General features: G+C 34.8%; 2 protein-coding genes across 3 annotated transcripts; one reads left to right on the forward strand and one right to left on the reverse strand.

Annotated features, from left to right (window-relative positions):
* Positions 1-1,725: 1,725 nt before the first annotated feature.
* LOC128999207 (peptidoglycan recognition protein 1-like) lies at positions 1,726-9,557 on the reverse strand. Its single transcript, XM_054425598.1, has 4 exons — positions 9,364-9,557; positions 7,853-8,100; positions 6,834-6,970; positions 1,726-2,123 (listed from the first exon to the last, which is right to left on the reverse strand). The coding sequence occupies exons 2-4, from the start codon at positions 8,092-8,094 to the stop codon at positions 1,825-1,827; spliced, it is 678 nt and encodes a 225-aa protein (XP_054281573.1). The 5' UTR covers positions 8,095-8,100; positions 9,364-9,557; the 3' UTR covers positions 1,726-1,824.
* A 2,869-nt stretch (positions 9,558-12,426) lies between these two features.
* On the forward strand, positions 12,427-27,924 carry LOC128999204 (zinc finger protein OZF-like). Of its 2 annotated transcripts, XM_054425592.1 has the most exons (6): positions 12,427-13,359; positions 15,244-15,395; positions 16,963-17,052; positions 18,655-18,736; positions 20,085-20,267; positions 23,779-27,924. In XM_054425592.1, the coding sequence occupies exons 1-6, from the start codon at positions 12,694-12,696 to the stop codon at positions 24,115-24,117; spliced, it is 1,512 nt and encodes a 503-aa protein (XP_054281567.1). In that variant the 5' UTR covers positions 12,427-12,693; the 3' UTR covers positions 24,118-27,924. The 2 variants fall into 2 exon arrangements, with proteins under 2 accessions (XP_054281567.1, XP_054281568.1); XM_054425593.1 differs by lacking the exon at positions 20,085-20,267.
* The last annotated feature ends 48 nt before the right edge of the window (positions 27,925-27,972 follow it).

Consider the following 27,972-nt stretch of genomic DNA (forward strand, 5'->3'; position numbering starts at 1 on the left):
TGTAAGTAAAAAACATTTATTTTTTATTTAATTATTTTTAGTAATAAAAACAACACAAATTAGACTAACAATCAGATATTTCATAACAACAAGAGTAGAAAGTGAGTCATTACCTATGTGAGACCATGTTGGAAGTGCGAGATTTATCGAGCACTTTATGCGGTCGAGAATATGTATAGTGTAGACCCACTTTCACTTCCGTTTTGAACGTTACTTTTCGCTACACTACAAAGACTTATCATTTTCTTAATTAAAACAGACATTGGATATTTCTTAATTACAGTTAATTACATTCTTTATTACCAGGAGCATTACAAAACTCATAGCACTTTTTTGTCATGCCTTCAATTTAAAGTTAATATTTACTTCGGTTGTACAGTTTTTGGTTTTTTTAAATTGAAACAGTTGAAAAAACAATAACAAATCATTGTTTGTTTACATCAGCAAAATAAAAAAGATAGTTAGGCCTACAATAGAGCTGGCACGTGGTCGAAAACTCAACCAAAAGTATATATTTTGCAAACTTCTCTATTTTCACCCCACGCTGTAAATAAAACATGTTGTGATTGGAATTACTTCAATTTGTTTTAATTTTCTGTTTATATTTTGTTGTTCTTTTGACACCAGCATGGCAACCCATTAGACCCATGTTAGTTTTTGTGAATTTCAAATTCATTTTTGTTCTTATTTTTGTGCAAAATATCTTTCATTTGGTACCAACCGCGTGTAATTTGGTCCAGTATGGTCAGGCTAGCTGTGATATTGTCATAAGTTTTGTAAAAGTCTTTTAGTATATAAGACAAGAGCTCACCTCGTGGTTGAAAACTCGACCAAAAGTATGTATTATGCAAACTTCTCTATTTTTACCCCACGCTGTAAATAAAACATGTGATTGGAATTCCTTCCATTTTCTTGTACTAATATTGGACATGTTAAAAAAATAATTTTTCTTTTTCTTTTTTTTAGCGAATTTCCCTATGAAGTAGCTATTACCATAGGTCTCATGGTAAGACCTAGGCCTGGGACCGATTTACTTTTTCATTTTGATGTCCCCAGAGGCCAAAAACACCATTCGTTCAAATTTTTATATATATATATGTGTGTGTGTGTGTGTCCATCCGCACGATAACTTGAGTAATTTTTGGTATAATAAAATTTGGTTTGAAAGTGTAAGGCTGGATAAACTTGAATGAGTTCGCAAACCAGCATGATCGGACCATGGGAACGGGGTTTAACAGGGGGTTTTATGGGGTAAAAATTGGTTTTTCTCATTTTTTACCCTTAAAGTACACAATTTATTGATTTTTCTCCAGACCTTTTTAAAGAGCTGAAAATAACAAATAATTTAGTACATCAAAGTGTTTTTGTACGATAATTGGTTACGGAGAAAATTCAAAAAATTGTTAATTTAAAATTCCCATGTTAATCTTATGGAGAATATTATGTTGTAGTTGGCTTGTTTATGGATAAATTGATCAAACTTGGCGCTTTCATTTATTTCATACTAAGCTATTGATATTTTAATAAAAAACACACTTTATTAGTTTCCCTGTAGCAGCTAACCTAGGTACTCGTTAAACATAAATGTTAATTTAATAGATTAATAATTAAAAATCAATCCAGGCAAATGGAAGTTCGCTAAGTCGGCAGGTTTGCTGCAGCGACTTGTGGACTCATCAACAATGATGAGTCCATAAAAGACTTTACTGTACTCAATTTGTCAAATACATAAATCTCTTATATTCCATAGAATTACAATGTAAACTCATAACGGTTTCCTAAATAAATAGAATGAGAAACATAAAGGGGACACAAAGCAAAACTTTACCAAAATACTTTATCAGGAACTTTCACACCCTGTTTTCTTAAATCCTCTTTTATTTGATCCATATCAATTTTCATTCTCTCTGGTTTTTCCTGTTTGTAATTAGGATCTCTTCGTTGCCTCCTCTTTTCCTGCATGACTCTCCTTTTTTCCTTTGCTTCATCTCTGCCATACAAAAACTGGACATCGCTATTGTTTCGGCAGTGAAACGTAAAATTTTCGACGAGAAATTTTTCTGTCAGTCCCATAGTAACAACACGGGATAGACCTCTTTGCATCCCATCCGTAGGCGCGTTCGCTGAAAAAAGTTAGTTTTTAGCAAATTACCCATAGGGAATAAGCTATTACCGTAGTACTCATGGTAAGACCTTGGGCCCGGGACCGATTTACTTTTTTCGTGTTGAGGTCCTTAGAGGCCAAAAACACCATCCGTTCATATTCATATATATATATACATACAGGGTGTTGAAAATGTCTGGAACCAACATTATATCTGGTGAGTGGTTAAAGAAAAACAAATGATATTTCGTGTACGGATATACTATGGTTTTACCTATCTTTTGGTGCCTTATGAAAATTTTTACCACTTATAGGGAACGTCCTGTGGAGGATGCAGTAATAAGTTTAAATGGAAGCCTATGGTAAATGATACATCATTTTAAAGGCCATTTTTTTCTGAGTAAGGAGCCACAAGTTTCATCTCAAAAGGACCACCCTAGCAAAAATGACGACTGTTTGAAATTTAAATAACCACTTATAGGGAACGTTCTGTGGAGGATGCAGTAAAAAGTTTTCATTGAAGCCTATGGTAAATGATACATCATTTTAAAGGCCATTTTTTTCTGAGTAAGGAGCCACAAGTTTCATCTCAAAAGGACCACCCTAGCAAAAATGACGACTGTTTGAAATTTAAATAACCACTTATAGGGAACGTTCTGTGGAGGATGCAGTAAAAAGTTTTCATTGAAGCCTATGGTAAATGATACATCATTTTAAAGGCCATTTTTTTCTGAGTAAGGAGCCTCAAGTTTCATCTCAAAAGGACCACCCTAGCGAAAATGGCGACTGTTTGAAATTTAAAAAATCCGTTCCCTATAAGTGGTTTTTTAAATTTCAAACAGTCGCCATTTTTGCTAGGGTGGTCCTTTTGAGATGAAACTTGTGGCTCCTTACTCAGAAAAAAATGACCTTAAAAATGATGTATCATTTACCATAGGCTTCCATTAAAACTTTTTACTGCATCCTCCACAGGACGTTCCCTATAAGTGGTAAAAATTTTCATAAGACACTAAAAGATAGGTAAAACCATAGTATATCCGTACACAAAATATCAGTTATTTTTCTTTAACCACTCACGAGATATAATGTTGGTTCCAGACATTTTCAACACCCTGTATATGTGTGTGTGTGTCCGTTAGCATGATAAACTCAAGCAAAAATGATCCGATTTTGATTAAATTTTGTATAAACGTGTAAACCTACATTTATTCAAAAGAGTTCTCAAACCAGCATGATCACCAGGACGGACTATAGGAACGGGGGTTTATGGGGGGTTTTATGGGGTTAACATGGATTTTTCCCAATTCGACCCAAAAAAACATAAAATTTAACAATTTTTTCTAAACCATTTTGTAGGGCTTAAAAAAAATTATATTGAAGCGTTATTATGCGCATAATGGTTAAGAGAAAATTCCAAAAAAGTGTTTAATTTAAAATTCTCATGTTATTCTTATGGAGAATAAGTAAACTGTTGTAGTTTGGTTGTTTATGAACATATTTTGATCAAATTTGGAAAATGCATTTATTTCTTACTAAACTAATAATATTAATTATTATTATTATTAATTATTATTATTATTAATTATTATTATTAATTATTATTATTAATTATTATTATTAATTATTATTATTAATTATTATTATTAATTATTATTATTAATTATTATTATTAATTATTATTATTAATTATTATTATACTGGACATTAACTAAAAATCATGAAAACAAACTTATCATTTTTGAGAACAAAATTTTGAGGAAGATTTTCGGACCTATAAATGAAGAAGGTATGTGGCGAATAAGAAAAAACCGAGAGCTCCGAGAACTGTACAAAGAACCGGGCATTGTAGCCATAGTGAAGAGTAGACGACTGAGATGGGCAGGCCATGTAGAAGGGAAGAAGAAAGAATGCTTAAGAAGATCGCCAATGGACAACCACGAGGCACTCGCCCGCTAGGAAGACCGAAGTTGAGATGGAGAGACCAAGTCCAGAAAGACCTACACAGAGTAGGGGCATCTCTTGACATGGCGGCAGATCGGCAGCAGTGGAGGCAACTTGTTGGCGAGGCCAAAAACCTTCTTAGGTTTGAGTGGCCAAGGAGGTAAGGTAAGGTAAACTAATAATATTTTACAAACAACTTTTTTATCCTCCCTGTTGCAGCAAACCTAAGTACTTGTTAAACTAATTCTATTTAAATAGGGAATAAAATGTCATATTTTTAAAGAGACATTTTAGTGTAAACCCAATCAGGCAAATATAAATTTGCTTAGTCTGCAGGTTTGCTGCGGGGGGGTTGATAAAAGATCTAACAAATTGTATATTTCATCACTAAGGGCGTAAAGTGACTTTTCTAGCAGAGCTCAATTGCACCATTATTTAAGCAAACTAAGCTACAAAACAATAGTTACTTGTGTAACTAGTGTGCAAAGTAGCCCTTTGCACTCGTGTTACACATTACCTATATTTTTCCTACAGTTACTATAAATCACATAAATAATAATTAATTAGGGTAGAAACAGACAGACAGCGAAACGAAGCAAGGGGAAGCAAAGCGACATGATCAATCACGTTATCAGGTTAGCGTGAACAGACAAAGTGCAACTGAGAGCGAAGCGAAGCAAACATCAGTGGAACAAGCACAATTTGGAGCGAAAACAGGTGGTGGTGACCAGTACAGCGCAATGGACATCGAACTAATTATCGTGTGTGTTTATGAAAAACCCGCTGTATGGCAGAATAAACACAACACTTTTCTTATAACTATGTGTAGTGGAACAGACCAAATTCATAAATTATATTCTCCTTTGTGGCTGAATATTGATGTTTGTCGCGACAAAAGATATGCAATTAAGATAAGGAGTTAACTGGCATTACCTGGTACAAAAAGGTCTATAGTGTGTTTGCAAGTTATTTATACTAGCTGATCATGTGGAGTGCATTTTTGTGTTAAGTATTGGTACTGAATTCGCTCCTACCTCGTCGCTTGTAATGTGTGTGATGTTATCGCTTTGCTCTCAAACGATTCGCTTCCCTTCTCTTCGCGTCGCGTCACCTCGCTTCGCATCGCCGTCTGTCTGTTTCTATCCTTATTCTTTCAAACACTGTACAACATGTTTTTAAGTTAGGTTAAATCCAAACATTGAACGAAATGCACTGAGCGATGCTGCACCAGCTGATCATTGTGGTATCTTTAAGTGTTGCCAACTTATTTTCAAGCGTAAACGGATTACGTGCATAATAAAACACGCTGTTTTGTGTTGTTTGGTTGGAATACTGGTGTTCGCCAAAGTAAAAACTGTGCGCCAAAGTAAGGCTTTCTGTACAATAATCTGTGCAAGGAAGCCCACTTTGTCGGGTGACTGTAGGAAAAAATACTTTTCATCACTTCGTAACGAAAGTAACTATTTTCGATAACAGCTGACATCAATGAAAGTAGTCGTTTCCCAAGCTAAGCTGATATTCCTTCGCTCTAAATTTACTTGCCCTCGCTCTCGATGAGTTCCCTATTTCCTCACTACGCACGCTATTGTTTTGTTACGGTTTAATTTAATGATTTAAATCAGCTGTATGTATTATTAAAAGTTGTTTTATTCTTTTATTTTGATGTTTAAAAAAAGTGTATTGATAAATATACATAGGTTTCCTTTAAGAAGATTTTATTTTATTTTAGGTAATGTTTGAACAAATTAATTGAAAAATAAAATAGTTGTAATTACTGAGGTCTGTTATTCTGTGTTTGTGTATTTTTGCGGCTTGATAAAAAGTATTGTTCATAACTCGTACCGAAAGTTATTTTCCGGCACTTGCTCCATTATTACCGTCATCGGCTTCACCTTGTACGAGAAAATAGCTCTCACATACTCGGCTTCGCCTCGCACGTGAAATTGGAGTTTTTATGTGTGAGGCTCCACACAAAAACTTTAGCATGCGCCGGGAAATGTCACTTTCGGTCCTATGCAATGAAATTGAAATATACTAATTCATGTTAAGAAACCTTTAAAAACAATTTCCAAATTGTTTTCAATTGTGCCAAAGCAAACAAAGCAGCTGTTTTAGTTAGTGATTCAATAATTTTAGTCTATTGAGTTAGTGTACATTATACTGTTGATATATCAAACTATCGACAAGAGTGCAACAATAAGTCACAATCGATGAAATCAATCATCATTTTGATATATGTGAACAATAGAAGTTTACAACAGCTGACGACTTTTACTCCGTAGGAACTAAAAAAGGCTTTTTACTCCCTGTGGATCAGAAAAAGAGCTACGGTACTTTAGACAAAAATGGTCAATGGTAATTGGTCATTGATTGAGTCAATTAGTTCCACATATACATAGGCATTTTTCAAATCAGAATCGTGAAAATAGTTGCCTGAATTAGCACTGTTGAGAGTCTTTGAAAATTGAATCTATTATACTGAGTTTATTAATTCCTACTGTGCTTCAACAATATTGTGTCACATGAACAAGTCTTTTTAGTTTCCTCAGGTTCTACCCACCCAAGGAAATGCTAACACAATGCTGTAATTATTTAGTTTTGGTTATCATACTCTGACAAGGTTTTTAATATTTTTTGTGCTCATCAACACACTTTCCAGTTCCAGGGTATTTACCATGCTTAAAATACCCTTCTTTAGATAATCTGGAAGGCCAAGAAGTATGCTTTCAAACAATTATGGTATTGAATGTTTTTTGTCCTTATATGTTTATAAATTACTACTACTTACAGTTCTTATCAATGAAAGCAACCTCAATGCTCCGTCCATAAAGTCTCTCACCACCTTTGATCATCTTTACATGTTCAGGAAGATAATGATGCCAACCCATGCATTCATAGACATAACCGTCCCCTCCAACTAGAAAACTGAATATTTAACATTTGATTATGAGTCGGTCGAGATGGAAATTATCAATTAATTCTATGTCCAACATTTTGGTGAAATAGTGAGTTATTAATTTTAGGAAATAATTAAAAAAAAACTAAAAAAACGATTTTATTTGGTTATACTCTATAGATTCTGATCCTGCCTATGTGTTTCAATAAACAAAATGTATATATACAGGTTTTTATGATTTCCTTAACACGGATAGCCTTTTACCGCTTTACTCCTACACAGTGTCGCATCTAGGGTACTTTGCGGACCTAGGACAAATCAACTTGAGTGTGGCTACTCTCTCCCCATAGGTTGATCGCCACAGAACCAAGAACATCTCCTACAATCACGTGGACCCCATCATTTTCACCCAGGAGTGCATCAAAATCATGAACATCTCCCACGATCACAAGAAAACCATCATCGTCACCTGTAATCGCGGCAAATTATTAGTTAAAAAAATAAAAAATAAAATTTTTGTTCTGAAAATTGTTTTTGTTTAATATGCTGTGGCAGTATTACACACCTACACCACATAATTAAAATAATCAAATACAGATTTGACGGTTTATTAAAAGCTCAATACATTGACTGAACCAAATAGTCAGAGCTTGAGCTTGAATAGCTGAGCCAAAGTTTGTAACCATAATAAAACTGCTACCGGTACTGACTTTTCTTAGAATCAAACTGGCTACCTTTTGATTGTCATGTGAGCACAATAACCACTAATCTATACCCAGCTACTTTACCTTTACAACAATCAAGTTTTTCCAACAATAAGTTTAATCAAGCTACAACACGAGTCAAGCTTTACTAACAGCACAGAATAAAGAGTGGCTATATATAGTTACCAAGTAATCTCACAAACTTACTTTAACTGTGTGTCAGGCTTTCCCTCCTTCCTAGCCAGTTGTTGCACCTCTCTAACACGTTCAATACATTCATCCTTTGTCTTACACCGTTTCTGTTCTGTGTATGAAAGAATTAACCCTCTCAGTGGAGTTTTCAGGGGTCGAGATTCAACTGGAAGATTCCCACCTTCCCAAACATCTCTGCAGACTAACTTGTAGAACTGACGTTCAAATGCTCCTTTGTACCTTCTTAATTCCTCCATTAACAACTGTAGATAACATTTTTTTTTCAATTTATAAAGATGTTAGTTCATATTTACCGTCAAATATTCAATGGTAATACTAAGTTTTATTCTTTCAAATGACAAAAAGGCGAATCATCATTGATTACATTGTTGAGCCATCTGGTTGATGGTCAGAATGAAATTGTGATCTTTCTTCAAGGTTGTCATGCAAAGTACCAAAAGGCACTCTGATAACATCAATTATAAAATAAGAAATTTGGTAGCCTATACCTAAATAAGGAAAGTGCAATTATACTGATAAAACTGTGTGCAAAGAAGAGACATTATTGCATCATTAGATTGCATGAAATTTAAAGGAGTTAACCTAAAGCATCAACCAAAAGGATGAGCAACCCTAACCCAACAGAACCTGATAAAGGGACTCGTTCACCTATTTATATTCCACAGTTTACTCTAACTTGGTCTGCATTTTATTTAAGCCTGAAAACTGCACACCTGATTATAATGCCAACTAAACAGCACAGTTGGCTATCACGCCATAAATAACACAGCTGACTATTATGTCGGAATAAACAGCCTCAGCTCAAGGCCCCACTAGGAAAACAGGCCATGCTGCAGGATCCATGACGTCACACTAGTGGATAGATTTCATTGATAAATTCATTGCCATCACCATTCCCATATGTTTTAGGTAAATAAACAAGCTGGTTGTTTGTCAGATTTTAATGGTAAGAGTTTAGTACAACTATCCACCACTGTGACGTAGTGTTGCGCTGCCCGTGCTGCAGCATGGCCTGTTTTTTCTAGTGGGGCCTTGCTCAGCTGTCATATCTTAAACAGCCACAGCACTATATATATCATGACTATATATCATGTCATAAACAGCACATTTTTCTATCGTATCATAAACAGCCCCAGGGGACTATCGTGACAAAAAGCCACAGCCCCACAGCTACTATCATATATGCCATAAACAGACACAGCTTTATGCAAACAGCATAGCTGAATAAGAGCCTTGCTAAATGTAAATGTAAGCAGTAGCCTTCAGTAGATTATCGCAGACTGTCCTACAGCTATTATAGCTAGTATTCGATATTTTCTCCTTATGGTACAAAAGTGAAATGACAAACTTTCCTTATGTCTCGCTAAAATAATATTTAGGTCCATTAAGCTTGATACCCAAAATCCAAATTACATTTTGTTTGCTGTGTTATAAATGTCAAATATATGCTGTAGTAAGAGTAGTAAGCTACAGTAGTTACTTATTGACATGAAGTGTGTACTCACATTCAATTAATTCCTTGAAGAAAACTATGGGTTGTTGTACATTTACAAAATAAAAGGGGAGAGCACATCTTAAATGTGTCATTTGGTTCAACAACACATGACAATGTAGGTAAAAGTAAAGAAAGAAAACAATTTAAACTAAAACACAATGTGATAGTTAATTAATTCTTAAATATATATAAAAACAAATTTACAGTTTACATATTCATGAATAGTATGTGACTGTGAAATGTTATTGCTACTTTATCATTTAAATTCTGTTTACTGATGAATGTGCCTCTTATCTACTATTATGATATTATGAAACTGAAACTAGATAATCTTTATCACACACTGATTTTTATTTTACAAAATGTGTTTATTTGGAAAATAGTTTTAAAACTGTTATCTAAAACTTAAAAGAAGTTGTTATACAAATTATTAAGACACTGCCATTTAAGGAAGCTTAACGCTTCCTGGATGGGCGATATCGTGACATAGAACGGGAAAAAATTATAGGAAAAAATAAAAATTAATTTTCCTTATTTGTGTTTTGTTATACAAGTTGACATAACATAAACACAATGAAACACTTCATACAAAAAATAATTTTTTACTCGTTTTTAACTATGCGGATATATCCGCTACCCTACCCGTCCGCGTATGAGTAGAAAAGCAGCGGATATATCCGCCACCCGTCTTTAAAGATATGACCATGACAATGTTAGGCAATAAATAAAGAACAATATGTAAACAATAAATAAAGACGAGTAGTGTTGAGCGTGAAACGTCGAGGGGGGAGCGTAGGAGATGTTGGGGGTGCGCGGGAGGGGGGGGCTGGCGTGGGTGAGAGGGGGGAGTGCGCGAGTGAGCGCAGCCATGGAGAGAGCAGGAAAGTGGTGCCTTGGTACAGCAAAACATGGTTACTGCTCAAGCACCTGCCAGTCTGTCTGAAGAGAAAGGCGGATATATCCGTCACCCGTCCGGGAAGGGTTAATCTCCCAAAGCTATTTCAGAAAAAATAACGTACCATATTTGTTTCATAAGGCCAATATGTAAAAATGTTACAGGCCTACTCTGTATGGTGGAGCTCTACTTTAGTTAAATTTAAAAACTTTAGGATGGAAATCAAGTTGCCTACTGAATCTTAATTAATGATTATTGGATGTCCAAAAAACAAAAATACCAAAGTTTAAGGGTTGTAAAACCCCTAATCCATCATTCAATTGTAGGGTTTTATTTTTAGTTTAATAATTGCCTTCGGGTGGCCCAAAAAACAGGGCAATTTGAAAATAATTATGCTGAATTTCAGCTGTTATAAAGGCTGGAGAGTTCATTGATGCGGCAAATGAATATTTATTTGATGCCTTTAAATGTATAGTTAACTATGGATCATCAATGGTTACCGCAACATCGTGCCTTTGACCTAGAGACTTTTTTGAAGAATAATTATTTGGGTATCATTTCTACTCAACGTCAATTTCGTTTGGCCGTAATGGTGCAACCCCAAACCGAAAAACTATTCAAAGTTGGATAAAGTAATTTCCAGAACACGGCTTCTGTACTCAAAAGCAAACCAAGTAGGAGACCTCGGAATGTTCGAACGCCGGAAAACATTGAAAAAGTTCGCGCAATTGTGCTGAGCTTCGAGCGTCAAGTCATCTATTTGCAGAACATTGCATTTAAATTTAAATTTGCATAGGTTTAATTTTGAGCACAGAAGCCGTGTTCAGGAAATTACTTACCCATCTTATTTGAGTAGTTTTTTGGTTTGTTGTTGCACCATTACGGCCGACATCGAAGTGAACACAAAACTGACGTTGAGTAGAAATGATAGAAACATCCCAAGTAGCACACATCGTTGGCCCTACGTTGGGAAATGGTCGGCACGGTTGGGAAATGGTTGGCAGAAATTTTAACGATTTGCCAACGTTGGCCCAACGGAAACTGGTATTCGTTGGCCCTACAAAGGAAAGAATCGTTGGGCCTTCTTTGGGCATTCGTTATGTTTAAGTATAAAACATTCTAAAACGAATTTTAACAAATTGATTTATTTAAAAGTACATAAATGTTATGGCATCAGAATATAAGACAAATATTGTAAAAAATTGGATCAATAATGAATGTAGTCAGACTCTTGAAAAAGTCTCTATGACAAAGGCACGACGTTGCGTCAACCACTGATGATCAATGGTAACGATACACCAAATGGCATCAAATAAACATTCATTTGCCACAACAAAGAATTCTCTAGCTGTTATAACAGCTGAGTAATAAAATTTTAAATATTGTCCCTGTTTTTTTGGGTCACCCCCTAACACCCCGTATATTGAAATATGTTATGTTACATACGCACTTGAAAATTCGAAATTTAATATAGGGCTATTTAATGATTAATGAATATGTAATAAGTTCTATATCTATATTATAATTTCTAAAGGGCTTTATTTTTGTCGGTACGCCAAACCTCCTTATATTTTCACTAATTTCCATAAATAAGGTATCATTTTAAAGCTTTTTTTACCCACTACACCAGTCCAAGGTCAATACCGGAGGTGGCTCAGGCATCTTCCTGTTATAAAATTCCATTAATTTGGTTTTACTTTTAATATTAGGCCGAGATGATTTTTGCTACACCAAGTTGACATTTCAAGCAAGATCGTTTTAAACGAGGTTTTAAATGACTATGAAAAAAAACAAATTCTAAACAAAACACGACCTCTAGTGCAGCGGACAGAGCAACAGAATTCTGAAAAATATTGGCTTCAGTTGTTCTATAAGGATGAGAAATCCACTAAGGGAGTATATTTTATTTATGATCAAACTAAACCTATGCCTCCTCCAGACATTATTATGGATACCTATCCAGAAATTATTTTATGGATATTATTTCCATAAAATAATTTATTGTATTATAGTACACTGTAGATTTTATTTTGCTAAGGAGAAGTGTTAATTTGGTTGGGTTTGCTTTTACGCCCTTCCTGTCTTCTGTCAATGCCTGGCTCTAATAGCAACTTTACAACTTTACAGCTGTTTACAATTATTTAGGTACGGAGGACAGACAAAACTCAGAAGACAGAACAGAACACAATGTCGTTTAATTGGTTTTCGTTATGTTATTTTATCTAGTCGATTTTACAGTAAATATGTACGTTTGTTGTCTTATAACTCGACATGTTCTATCAAATAGTGTCGCAGAATAGCTTCTCAAAGTGTGTGAAACTCCTAATTAGCTCTATGTTTCTCGGTTTGTACTGTGATAAGGACACGGACACCTACCTTAGCGGCATTCGACCACCTCGAAGTGTAGATTTTTAGACTTGGTGAAATCTATAGATTCCATACATAATGAATCACATCGCTCAGTATCGTAATGGCCTACACCAAATACACCACAACCCTTGCCCTCCTATCCACAATTTCACCGGAAGGTTCCCTTCCCCCAACTTAGGTCCTTTACCTGATAATGTTATGATACCTCAAATAGTTGCTGAAGGAACAATACAGTACCACAATGGGCCTTTACAGCCTTTTCTTTCTACTCCAGATAATAGAGCACAACAACAGCAGCAGCAACAAAATGATGATAGTTCAAAAGTTTCAAGTCATCGGAAACAGACAATGAGTATCAGGAGTTTTCAGACTGTCCAGACTCCTATTATTGCTACACCTACCTGTTCAACACAGCAGGAACCACCACCAAAAGCCGCAGAAACTGGTAGTTGTAATGATAACAATTATAAACCCCCTCAGACATCCAATGTTGATAATCACCAGTTTGTTCAACATTGTGACCAAGGTCCAAAAAGTTGTGTGCAGTGTTATAATCTATTAAAAGGTGAAACTTCGGGCCCTGTCATCAAGGTAATGGTTGATGCTGCTACAATGACCGATCAGGATGAAATGGACCAGACAGGGAATTGGTCTGTTGTGTCTAACTCCTCGCCCCCGCCTAACACCAAAGTCACCGAGTATCTAAGTAGTTTACGTCAATTCTTGAAGGTTGACCAAAAGGTAAGTTGCTTGTACTTAAGTAAGTTAGGCTAGTTGACTTTTGTAAGGGTGATAAATTTAATAACTGAAACATAGGCCTGAATAAGATTTTTTTAAGTTAACTTGGCCTACTGTACCCTATTGATTTTTTTTATTAAGTTATTATGGGTATATTCAAGAAGATGGCCGCCCGCCACTCATTAAAAGTGTGCTTTGGCATACCGGTATAGGCTAAGTAGCTTAGGTTAGATCAGATTAGTTTATGATACCGGTAACTTAACCCTTTTAAAGTGCTATGCAACGATATCTTATATTGTTGTGCGTCTTTTCCCCAAAATGTGCTATGGAACGATATATTGTTGTTCGCGTTACATCCCAAAAGTGCTAACGACTTTCGACCGTGTGAGTTTAAATGGGCATTTTGATTGACTCAGTTGTTGTTTCGAAACAGCGATGGTTTCTTTTACGATCAAGGCAATAACTTATACCGTAGGCCTAAGTTATCGTTCCTTAAGTAGGGGTATGAGAGTTAACAAAATAACTAATTTTTAAAACTAACCGTAGGTGGTTTGGTTTTCTAGTAACAACATTCTGTACTCCATAATCTTTTTCCTTATGATTCATAATTAATTATACATAATGATAATAGAAACAATTAGTTGGCCTTCCAAGTAGGCTACCTTTGAAGCTAATATCGACTCGTGTGGATATTTTACCTTAAAATGAAACAAATCGTAGGCATAACTAATCCATCACCACGGTGTATCATATCGCCCTAAAGTTCATGTGTAGGTCTTAATACATTTTAATCCTACCGGTACCTTCTATTATAAAATATTCTTCCATTGTAAGGTGTAGAGGTAGGCCTACCAGTATTGTAAAGTAATAAGTCTAGGCTATATGGTTCAATAGTGGTTCAATTGTGGTTCTATTGTGTTGATTACCTGAACCTGTTCATCTGATGTGTCGGTTAAAAAACGAAATAGGCTAATACATAAAGGATAAATTAAACTAGCCTTGGTGATAAAAATTAGTATTAGGCCTACTTGATCCTAGGGTTGCTTAATCACCGGATTTCCCCCAGAAATTAACTTACCAGATTTTGAAGTTCAAAATTTAGCTCCAGGAAATTTCTGCAATCTTCTCTTTTTTACTCTTGACTAAAATACATAAAGTAACAGCAGTTTTGGAGTTTTAAGATGGAAGTTTGCGTTTGCAAATATCGTGATGTACAATTCAATGACTGTCGACTGAAGATGCAACTCTCATTCTCTTTCCTAACTTTTTTTATTCCTTGGTTTCACTTTGGCTAGCAACATCCTTAGTTTATCGTCTGCATTGCTCCCAGTCCTTCAATTCCCATCTGCCGGCTAGTCTGTAAGTACCGTACCCGATCCGGGTGTTCACCATCGAAGGTGAAAGGAGTCTAGCAGACAGAGAACCATTTGTTTACATTATTGTATACAGGCGTATGTTTGCTTATGTTAATTTTGGTTATTCGTAGTTTTTTGTGAGATATGAGATGCAAGATGCATCATTTTATGATTTTGCATACGATATTTGAATATTGACAATTTAGCACAATAAACAAATGACATCACTGGCCCGAATGTCTGTAGGCTACTACAGTACTAATATCGAAGTCCATATCAAGTCAACTGGCTTGGATATTTTTTGTTTTGACAGTTAGGCCTACATTTAAATAAATATTAATAAAAAAAATTTACTATTTACCTACATTTGGGTCATTGACATAGGCTAGATTGTTTAGATTCGAATACAGTTTCTGTTAGGTATCCAAGTTTGCTAACCTGTTAATTTTTATTCACCAGTGGAAGCTGTCGTTTAAAATCTCCTCTTTAAGTTTGGAGTGTACTCTGCTATACGTACTCTGCTTTGTTTCAGCCTCATGAAAGCAGAAAACAAAGACAAGGTGATGTGAGGATCGTCACCTCCCCAGATGGAACTAGGTTGTATTTTTGTCCTGAGTGCCATGCAGCTTATCCTGACAAAAATTTACTCGAGCCTCATCTAGCAGCCCATAAAATTGAGCGAAGGTTAGAAAATTGTACAGTTACTGTATATGGAAAGTTGTTTTCTTTCTAAATCCGAATACAAACTGTGGAATGATTGTTCTTGAGTCACAAAAGGGTAAATTAGCATCTCTTCTAATAGTGAATATTCCACATCCACGGCACTGCAAAAGTAGCCTACCTAGGTATCTAAATCAAGGAATGATGGGGTCACTTGAAACTTTTTTCTTTTGATTGAACCTGTTAACTATGATAAGCTAGAGGCCTTTGGCATACCTTGTGGATGATAAGCTCTATACACAGGTACTATAGTCCTGTTTCTTATTTTCAACATATTTTAAATTTTAATTTTTGAATGAACTAACATTTTTTGCAATGTTAATAACCATTATTATTCATTACCTTTCACTAACTGTAACTGTAAGGGTAGAAACACACATACGGCGATTGGGAGTGGAGCGGGCGGGGCGATTCAGAGCGAGCTGTAGCGGTGCGACTGAGAGCGACTTACGTCGCGCACACATACAGCGACTAGCGAGAGCGACACGAACGGGAGCTCGATCATTTTCAAGATACAACGATCACATAAGACCTAGATGGAGCACGTTAGTCGTGACGTGAAGCCAGTATTTTTCATTAATCTTCACCAAGATGGCGGCTGCCGGCTGTAAATACCCTACTAATAGCGGGCGCAACTAATTAAATGTTAGTTTATATCAATGATATCCGTGACAATACGCCTTTGTACCTATAAATATTTCTATTACTAACACCATGACCTTCGAAATACGCTTTTAAGTTTTTTCTAGCATTTACTGTTTCTTAGAAAAAGTTAGTTTACATAATTGATAACAAAGATTGTTGTCAATTTATTTTATGATATATGTATCTATATCGTATAAAAGTTTGATAAAGTTCTGGCGTTTGGTTTACAATGTAAAAATTTTTAAAGTCACAAGATAGTTTCTGAAACTAGAATGGGCGTACAGAGCGGCCTAGTGGCGAAAGTGGAACTAAAAATGTCCACAATATCACTGCCCGCTCCGCTCCAAAACGCTAGAAAAACAAACGAGATTGTTCCAAAGTTCCCCGCTACGCTCGCAACAGCGATTTGTGTGCGCGTTACTACTTGATTGTATAGGTTTGATTTTGTCGCTCTAAATCGCGCCGCTCCGCTCCTAGTCGCTGTATGTGTGTTTCTACCCTAAGTTGTAATGCTTTAGTTTTTCAACAAACCTATCCCATGTGCTACCACCAAAACTATGAAATTAGTAAAGGCATCTTTCCCCTGTCCTGCTCCACAATTTGCTAGTGTTAATTAGGTCTGTATTTTTTGTTATGTTTTTCTTTCCCGGTTAGAGATTCCACTTAGATAATTTATCCTTATAAATTGTAATTCTAGGCCTATCCTTATGAATTGAAGGCCGACTTCTAAAGATTTTTATATTTTTCTTTCATCCTTCATGCCCCTGTCCCGTCCTAACCACTATTAGCTTCAGGTAATACAATTACTGTGTTACCAATATTATTAATGAATTTCATCTACATCAAGGTAGAGGTATTTTGTATTTACTTGGTATTGTATTTTAAGGTTTATCTGCAACGTATGTGGTGCCGGCTTGAAACGTAAGGAACATCTAGACAGACACCAGTTGAGTCACAGTGACGAACGGCCGTACAGGTGAACATATTTATTTTAAACTTAGCTTAAGTCTTTGGGTTGTGTTGTTGAAAATTGAAAACACTCATTCTTAAGAAGTACATGATGGTCCTACATTAAAGCACATTACAAGCTCTTCAATTGTAATAATGAAAGTAATGTAGTCAGTTTTTTTGTCAAAACCAATAAAATATCTACTTAGCTGAAACTCTAAACTAGAAGAATGCTGTTTGGTCAATGTAGGTACCTATATTTGAAGTTTTGACTTGCGGAAAACAGTGAATGTTTTAAGATAAATCATTTTATTCTCATTCATAACTGGCTGCTATTCTCATGCTTTGCAATGGGAGGGAACAAGGAGGAGAAACAATTGGGCTATAAAAATCTACTGTATGAAATAATTGCACATCCATCATAGATTGTAGGAATGAAATTTAACTGCACTGCTAAAGGATAAGATAAAAATAAATAAAATGGCAACCATACTTCTGGTTGCCAAATCTCCTCCAACACTAATATTGGCTTGTATTTCAACCAAACCTGACAATATGGCAGTCTAGTAGAGGACTAAATTGGGCAGTTCATTATTGAAACTGGCTGAACATTGCTCATGAAAAATTATAAAGTTATAAAATGTAAATTGCTTATGAAATAAACTCTATAAAAAGTTCAACTTTTTTAACAACAAATTTCTTTAGCCTATAATAGATACTATCACTTAAAAATAAGGTAGGTGCTCTGTTTGGTAATTATTTTAATTAAGTAGGCCTATTGAAATCTAACAAATTTCTAAATTCACCTGGTGAGGTGAAGGGTGAATTTTTTAAGCTCCTCACTTGTCAAAAGCACTTGTACTTAAGCATTCACTGTCTGCTTCCTTTTACCAATACATTTCTTTTACTCTCCTTTGTCCAAAATAGTAAGTTAGTAGAGTTTTTATTAGGTAAAGTAGATTCTTGATTGGGGAAATTGACTTAAAACACGACAAGATTAGATAAGTTGGTTGGTAGCTTGAATAATTATAAAATGTGTTTTTGTAAAAAATAAAAACGTTAAAAATCAATAAATGAGTTTAACGTTTTTCTGCTGGCAAACAAAATTTTTGGCAAGTCTTTAAAATACACTTTAATTGAAACCATTAATTATCTTTGTTTTGAGGACATACTCACAAATTACATAAAGCGTACTAAGTAGGCCTAAAAACACTAAGACTGTAACTAAAATATTAGATAAAATTATGCTCAGCCACAAGATTTGAGGGATAGAAAAAGAGAGAACTATACAAGTATGAGGAGTTGACGTTCTGTGTAGTGTGCACAGTGCTATAAAACTGTGAGAAAGCACAGTCACGAGTGGGTGCCTCTACCCCTGACAAGTATACTCCGAGTACAGACATGGGTAGTTAAAAGAGTTGTCTCATCATACCGACTACGCTTTAGGGTCTACCCTCATACCACATGGAAATAACACTCAATTTCACAGTATTCTAGTGTTCACATGAAGAGTTGGATAGCTGAAATTTGAACAATCCAACAATCGTGACTATGGTATGGCTATGACGCTATCAACTCAACGATTTGATTTGTTTGATCTAACCTTATCACACACATCTTTTACTTCCAGCTGCGGAGTTTGCTCGAAGACCTTCAAGCGGAACGAGCACCTTTCCCGTCACAGCATCATCCACTCAGGCCTCAAGGCGCAGGTGTGTACAGAGTGTGGGAAGGGGTTTTATCGAAGTGACCATCTGCGCAAACATCTCATGGGCCACCGTTTCCAGCGACAACGGACGCCAAAAACCAAACAACCTCAAAACGTTCACCCTCTGCCTCAGTCTCAAATCATGCCAAATGTGCAACAGCAGGGTGACAGCTTGAATCATACGTCCTCAGGATCTGTCTCGGGTCCGATGTTGTTTATGGAGGCCACAAAATATAATTAGAGTTAGGTTACTAGGTTGGTACTGCAAGAGCACCTAACACCATTGTTCGAAAATGGTTCCAGGCTGCGTGGTAGGTCAAAAGCAATGGTTAATTTAATCCCCCTTAACTAGGCACCCTCAGTTTTTAAAAGGTAATCAGATCTCAATGTCAGTTTAGTTTTATTTATTGTATATTCAAGTGAAATATAACGTCTAATAAGCCTATTTGTTTTATCAATTCAAAATCTTAACGTCTACTTGTTTAGTTGTAAAAATAGAAGGCTGAGTTATTTGTACTTTTTAATTTTTTCGGGCTGTATCTTGTGTTAAGATAAATTACACATATGTAAATTTGTTCTATGGTATCAAGTCCAAAATATACCCTGCCACAAAAAAAATAAGTCAACCAAGTTTATCCTTGTCTTAAGTGTGATTATGAATAGAGAGTTGTAAAGTAAAATCTGCACTCCCAGTTTAACGTTTTTGTAAAATATGCATAAATTGCATCAGACAACAACAAGAAACAACTCTGTTAGTTCTGATAAGTGTATTGGTGGCAAGTGTGCAATGTAGGCCTGCAAACAAAACATACTGGAACGAGACAAAATAGATATCTTCCCTCTATGTAGACCGTAGTCCATAAAATGAATTTGTAAATAAAATATCCATAGAATAACAAATTCCCCTTGTTAGTTCATATTTAATTCTCTAAACTTTTGACTCCAAAAGCATAAAAAAATTATACCTTACCTTTTTACTCACAATTGTTAAGCTCAATAAATCTTAAGTGATTTTACACTCTTGTAAACAATATTGATCTGAAATATCTCTACCACGACAATTCGAAAATATTAAGTATCTCCTAGTTTAGGTTACTCTCAAGACTATGTTATCGCACACTTATTCGGATCGAATCGAACCGTAAGTTTTTCATGTTAGCTACTGTAAATCAAACCAACCATTAAGTATTTCACTATATTTGTTACATATTTTAAGTCAAGTTAGGTTTGACTCCCTCCCAATAAGTGTGCTTGTGAGAAAATATGTAGTAGAAATAAAATGGTTCGATTCGGTCCGGCGGTGTGCGATGGAAAGTTTGACTTGAGATGACTTTGATCGTTTTACTCACCAGAGAGAGCGACCTTGGATCTGTGGAGTTTGCGGCGCAGCTCACGTACGAAAGGAACATCTAGACAGACATCAGCTGACGCACACAGACGAACGGCCGTATCCATGTCCGCTGTGTCCGAAGGCGTTCAAACACAACGAACACCTGTCACGACACCTGGTCATTCACAGTGGACACAAGACGCAGGTGTGTAACGAGTGTGGGAAGATGTTTTACCGAAAGGACCATCTAAGGAAGCACTCGGAGAGTCACCGCAACAAACGGTTGAAACAGGAACACCAGGCTTTGGTCCCAGGGATGTAGGTTAGGTCGTTGCTGTAACATCGTGAAGCGTAGGTTTTGTCTTTTCTGAAGCTAAATTGGAATAGAAGTTAATCAACACTAGTAAAATTAAAGTCAGAAATTGCTGGAAAATTCAATGAAGGGAATATGATTGGGGTCTGACCATTATTTCATAATAGCTGGTAACAAAAACTCATGTCATAGTGTTTTTGACTCAAAGTTCCATTTAAATGGAAAATAAATTGCATTAAGTAACAGAAGCTATGAATGTTAATTTACTGCAAATTGGAGGATAGAGCTTTTGACGAAGTAACTATACCTGACCTTAAATAATAATGTTGTACATTTGCTGGTTTTGTTGCAATTAAACCGCCAAGAATTTCTTGTTTTATGAGAAAATAATTGGTTGAATCCTGAGGAAAACCACTACAGTAGACTGCCGGACATCGCTGTTATCCGGACATCGGTTTAACTGGACTACACTCGGCTGAAATGACACCGGACAATTTTCATCAGCACATCGGTTTAACCGGAGTGGATCGGCAGGAAGTGGGCGGTACTGAAACAACTGTTCTCGTGGGAAATATTTGAGACCAGTGATCACGTGTCTAAATACAATGCTCTCCTAAATTTAAGTCAAATATGTATACAGTATGCATTTAAACAGTCCGTTTTAACGAGTTTTTGGGGACGTCGGTTTAACCCGAAAAACTGTTATCCGGATTGGCCTTGGTCCCGAGGAGTCCGGATAAGAGGGAGTCTACTGTAGTTTGATAAATTATAAACCCAATTTTGAGTTCAGTTTATGGTAAATGCTGATCTGGTGTCTGATCCCATTATGTTTCAAAAGTATGATTGAGGATATTAAAGCAAAAATCTAAAACATGGTCTGCTATTACATTGATCTCATAGTTACGATTTATAGATTAGCTTAGTTACAAACCAATTATTAGTATTTACTTGATGAAAGCCTGGTGAGGATAAGATTAAGATTTACTACTTCTTTTTTAGAAAAAATGTTGAGTATTTTCTCAAAACTTTTTGATCTGTTTATACTGTGTGTATGTTGGGCTGAATCATGATGTAGATTCATGTAAAAAAAATACCATTAGGTTAGATGCTACGTCAGAAACATTTAAATTTTAAAATGTACCTCAGCAAATATTTATGAAACTAGCAAACAGTAAAAATAGGTCATACTGATACGCTCTCTTGTTTGTTAGCTGTCAACCATCCAATGATTCTATAAAATGTCTTCAGAAAATGTATTTATAGAATACGTAATACTTTCTTAAAATAATTTTGCTTTGTTGTTCAGTTATGCTTTGCTGCGGCATTTTGGCATATCTGAGTAGGCGCTGTTTCATGAAAAATGTATATAAACTAAGGAGCACAAACTAACCATGATAACGCAACAACACAAATTACATGTAATGTTTCTTTTTGCCTTTCTACACCAATAATTTCTGGTAAAAGTCTGTTATCTTGATTTCAAGATTTTTTTATAAATTAGTTTACTGGTCGACTAGAGAGATTGATTTGAAAATAGGTTAGACTTTGTTCTGTGTATTGTATTTATTGATTTTGATTGGCTGTTATATTCATGAACATCATCATTGTATGAACATAAACCTATGCGTGAAATCCAGTGTTAATATTAATCATTTGAAAAATCCATATATCGTATATAATAATGAATTGCGTAAATAATAGTAATTAAAACAAAACAATATACGATTGTGCATTTGAGTAGTTCTAATTTACTAAATATTTATATGATTTTTTTACTCTTGTAACAATCATCACAACTCATAGAAAACATGTTATAATTAATAGAAACACTTAAAACAAAAAGAACAGGCTTGCATCTGATGGCATTATTGATATGTAGAGTGTTCAAATGCATGCAGAAAGATTTCTTTTAGTGAGACCCTTGTGTCCGACCCCCTAATCATGCTTAAAAAACAATACAAAATAAAGCAGTGTTTCAAATTTTATACCAATATACTCAGTTGTATTTAAGAAAAATCGTATTTCCAAAAACACTCTTTTGCATGTAAAACTTGTTTCGGAGACGGAATCTTTAGTACTAAGCAGTTTTTAAAATGTCGCACATTTATTTGAACCTAATTGATCTTTACCTTATGACAGTCAACCAAATCTAATTAAAATGTTAACAATTAACATACTATTTTTACTTTGTTGCACACTCTGGAAGAGGAGCTAGAAACAGAAAAGGTAGAAGCCAAATCAGTTTTCACACCTCTTTCAGGATCAGTTTATACTCAAATTTTAAGTTATTAGAAAACTTTAATAGTTTGGTCAAGTGAGTGTGTGACATTGGATTTTACATTGATTTGTAAAATTATCTTCAAACTTGCAAGTTTGAGTTTTCAGGTGGCGGGTCAGTTCGGTTCGATAAATTGCGACTGATTACTTTCCAAGTTTGTTGCTTTGCCAGGAAAATGAAACGCTACATTCTTATGTTGCTTTATCCACCCAATCAAAGTGTCACTATACCAATACTGTACTACTTAGTACTTACAATACCCTAGACTTAATCCCTGAAAGCATTTTTACTTACATGCAGTTGTAGCTAAAATATTATTTAGCTATCACATAGAAAAATTGGAATAAGTTTAACTAACAATTAGAATCTCAATTGCCTACTCTATAGCTATTCAACATTTTCTTTTAAGCTTATTGCCGGTTTTTAAAGTTGAACACTAAGCAAAAGGTTTTCTTATCTAAACTTTTTTATAATTAAGGTACCATAGTATATTTGTATATTATAAAAAATAAATATTGTTTAAATTTCCCTTTAAAAAATCCTTAAGTACGCAACCCTTACTGTTGCAAAGTTGCTAAACAATGGTTAATGACTAATTAATTAGTAGAAAGCTAAAATGTTCAAGGTGTTTAAGACAAACAAGTTTCTATCTCATATAGGAAAATCCAATCCATATACAATCCATACACCCTCTCAGAGGTATGGCATTTATCAAAATAGCATTACTTAACTTGCATAAATATTAAACAGCATCACTTATTGAACAAAAGATTATTTTCTTTTTCCTGTATGCTTTTCAGATGTTTGTTGTTTTTTTGCAGTTTTCCAGCATTTAAGCAGTATTTTTAGTTTTAAATGTAAGCAAATAAGCATCAGCCAACATATTTTTATATCAGTATAAATTTAAATTCTTTTTTAAATGAGACCTAAATTGTTTTAGTTATCCAACTGTTAAAAAACTTTTTTTGCAAAAGTTAACACATATTCAAATAATAAGATGAATTTGATTTGTGAAATCCTAGTTTTCCAGTTAATGCACTCACCTTTGATTAAATAACATTTTGTAAGACAAACTAAATATTTTCCTGGCAAAACAGCCACTAACCGTGAAATATTTTCTGGTAGGATCGACCTTGGGTGTGTGGCGTGTGCGGGACGGGACACGCTCGCAAGGAGCATCTGGAACGGCACCAGGTGACGCACTCGGACGTGCGACCGCATGCGTGTCCCGCGTGTCCCAAGATGTTCAAACGCAACGAGCACCTGACCCGCCATCTGGTGATACATAGCGGACAGAAGACAGAGCTGTGTAGGGAATGTGGGAAGACATTCTACCGTAAGGATCATCTGAGAAAGCACGCGGAGAGTCATCACAAGAAACGGACAAAGCAGATGATGACTCAACCTATGCCGACTCAGACACTGCCCATGCTAATGCCGCCACCTGTACCATCAACAGTGTAAACAAACATTCTAACCACTCAAGTTTTGAGGTTTGATAGACCAATGAATGTAAACTAATTTCCTTTTAGAAAATAAGGTCTCAATCAATTTTATCACATGCACTTTACCTTTGACTGAAGAAAACATATGGCAGAGCCAATTATTAGCATAGACTAACCAACACAAGTAGAATTCTCATCCCATTGTAAATTTGATGCTCGTTTTTCGTGTCTAGTTTATGTCCGGTGACACTGATAGCTAGTGTTGACAAAATTTTGTTTCTATTATTATAGGGTTAATTTCATGATTTGTCCTTTACTATTTGGTTATAACTAGTGAACGAGTTATGGTTTGTGATTACATCGTTTTATTTGGTTAAACGATAATTCAAATGACTGAAATAATAAGAAACAAATTGCAAACAAAACTCAACCTCTACTGTGCACCAGACGGAACTAACAATACAATTTTCTTCAGCTGGTCCATAAGGATGAAAAATATATCAAGGGAGTATGTTTTATCATTGGCTATTAGATAGTCAAAGGTTTTATCTATGGTAATAGTTATGCCTGAATTAGTGAGAGCCACAATTTATTGGTTAGGGACTGATAAGGCACCAAGAAAGTATGAGGTAGTGATTGCTTCTTCTTTTTTACAAAACATTTATATAAATCATTCACTCCTGTAGCAGCAATTGTCAACAACATAAGGCTCACAACTTCACCTGACATTGAATCGTGGCTCACATTAACCTCAGCATTTTCATCAATATCGATTGTGTATTGTGCTAAAAATCAAATCACTCAACATAAAACTTTAAGTCATATTTTCTTAAACAGAAAAAGAGTCTATATACTTTACATGATTGCCGTACTTTTAAAAATAAGATTGAAAGCTATTAAAGATATGATGTATCAAATTAAAAATCAAATGTGTCAAAGATATAGGTATTGTCAAGGATTACAGTATTTAAAATTGTGTTCTATCAGCTCAAACATTAAAAATGATCAAGATGATTGTGATATAATTGTTTGTCAGTGATTTTATTAGGAATTTACATAAAGCTTATTCTAGTGATTATCTGATTATATTTTGGTTGTTGCTTGAATTTGTATTTAGGTACTATGTTTTTTTTATTTAATTTGATGACAGCTATTTAATTAGATGTTAAGTTTTTATTTGATTTTTTATACAAAATCTACCATGATTTTAAGAATAACTTTATTGAGCTACTTTAGTCAAAATGTATGTTATATTAACAAAAAACTTGTTTACTTGAGAAAAACATTTTTATTCAAGGAAACTTTCTAATGGACTGCCTTTATTTATCCTTATATATAATACGTGAAGGCGATTTCTACAAAACACTTTTGTTGTGTGCCTAAAATTATAGCTTTTTTATTTTTAAAGTGAAGTCTCGGGGCAAGAGGCACTTGCTTCAAACACAGTATTTTTAAAGAATGATAATTTGTTTAATTAATTTCATAGGGAGTAATTACTGGTATCCGAATTGAACTCTTTAGTGATCTATTTGGTTAAATGCAGATTCAAAGGTTTTCACTTAAATCCCTCTCTGATCCAGGTAGTTGTCGAAAGTTTTAATCTTCAGGATTGTGTTGTTAAAACATTCACTCGGTACTGACTGTCACATGACCTGACATACACAGAAATGAATCACCCAGTGGGGGATATGGTTAAAAAACATTTAATTGTTTTATAGATATTGAAGCTTTATTTTTATTCCTCGGTTTCACTATTACTTTTTATTCCCCGCTACAATAATTGTTCAATTTTCTATTGTTGTTATATTTGTTGTTCTGTTTGTTGTTTTGTCAATTTAATGCTAATAAAACAGTCCCTGAAAAAATTTTCTTATAACATCTTTTTGTAAATTAACATCAAGTATCAAAAATGTAACGTAAACTCATTGAATTTGATGTACATTTTTATGCTAAGTAAAGACAAATGTTCTTGTACAAATCAAATGTACAAAATAATGCTTTAAATTGTAGTCATAGTAATTAAGTAATTAAGTGTTTTAGATTTAGTATAGAAATGTATTTTATATTCCATGTTGTTGTGTGCGATCACTTTATTTGATTTATGTTGCGAAAAATTGGGGAGACATTGATATAGCTTTTTTTTGCATGCAATACTATTTTCCTTGCAAGAACAGTCAACACAAAATTTGAATGTTTGGAAGGAATGAACCATTTCCCCATGTTGTGTATAGTGTATTATACAATGTGTCAAGTATATATTGTCATGTATGTATTTATTGTATATACAATGCCAATAACTGTATTGTAAACCTGTGTAGTAATGTCCTCACGGCTTTCTATCAGCTTTCTAAGGTAGCTGTTAAATTTATTGTCATTTTAAATTGCAGATTGGGAAAATATGAAAAACTGGCTAAACTAGTTACACTATGTACACTCCTACCTTTTTATTGAACCGTAGACAAGCAGCTAAAGCCAGCCTATGTGGGAGAACAAATCTGAAACACTGATGTTACTATACTCTGTTCACAAAATTTAGGCGGTTTTAGGGGAAGAAATTCATCCCATCTACTTTAGATCCTACCTTTAAAACAACAGCTGAGGTTCGCCAAAATATCAATCAGCTGGAACATTATAAATGAATCAATTAATGGGCGTGTTCTGGGAACATGTACCGGTGCACCGGTGCAGATTAACCGGTGACTTATTCACCGGTACCGCCCCGGGGCAAGAGTCTTGGTATCCCAGAACGGTTATTCACCGGTTTAAGGTACACATCGGATTATAATTTACACATTCACCTACTATTTACTTTATAATATTCAAACCAATCAAACTTGTTCTCACAGAATAAATTATTTGAAAATTTTTCACTTAATACGTAATACATCACCCTCATAGAATAAATTGTTCACTAATTACGCAACATAACCTATAAAACTGATGAACATTATTCGATTCGATGGACCCGCCATCTTGCCGTAGCTGCATCTGTTGTCGTTGTCCAAGAAACTGACCAATCAGAGGCCGTCGGTGTATTATGCACCGTACATTTTCTCCGGTGCATGAATCTTGCACCGGTGAAGGAAAAAGAGGAAATAGCTGTCTACTAGGTTAACTCACCGGTCTCCCAGAACGACACATATTTTGTACCGGTGCACCGGTACATGTTCCCAGAACGCACTCAATGTAGTGGGGGAACTTCCCCTCAATCCGCCTATATTTTGTGAATGGTTTATAGTTCAGTTATGAGGAAATATTTTTATTAAGGAAAAAAATTCTTTCAACAGTCTTTCTCAGCAGAATCATCAATTAAGCAACAACAAGCATCTATTCATCCATTTAAAATATAAATATCAACTCATTTTTATAATCATAGAAGCACCGGTTCTTTTAAATGTGTTAATTACAATTTATCTTTTAAGTAAATTTTGGCTGTTTGTTTGCGTTTTCCGTTTCTCTTTCAGGAAAAATTAAAATCAAATTATTTTAGTTTCACGTTTTCCCATTTGCCGAGATCTGTGATTTTTATTACTATTTATTACTAAATATTTTTAATGCAGGGTAGTTAATATGAACAAATTTACCGGTTACATATTTTTGTGTATAATTTATTTTGTTTTGTATGTCGAACATGTGATGTTTTATCGTTATTATTACTTGTTTACCCCAAATAATTTTTCTTTTAGTTTTGAGTGCCATATCGCTGATTTTCATCTAAAACATGTGTTTCAATCTTATATCGAGCCATTCCAAGTTTATAGTTGTAGTTTTGTTACCTGAGTAATTGATGTATGTACAGTGCAGAAATAAAGTGTACTAATTAAAACTGATTTGTTATTTGCCTCAATATATACTATGTAATGACAAACAAAGA

The sequence above is a fragment of the Macrosteles quadrilineatus genome, unplaced genomic scaffold (assembly GCF_028750875.1).
Source record: "Macrosteles quadrilineatus isolate MER2022 unplaced genomic scaffold, UCM_ALF_1.0 Scaffold_8__2_contigs__length_117827958, whole genome shotgun sequence".
Lineage (NCBI taxonomy): Eukaryota > Metazoa > Arthropoda > Insecta > Hemiptera > Cicadellidae > Macrosteles > Macrosteles quadrilineatus.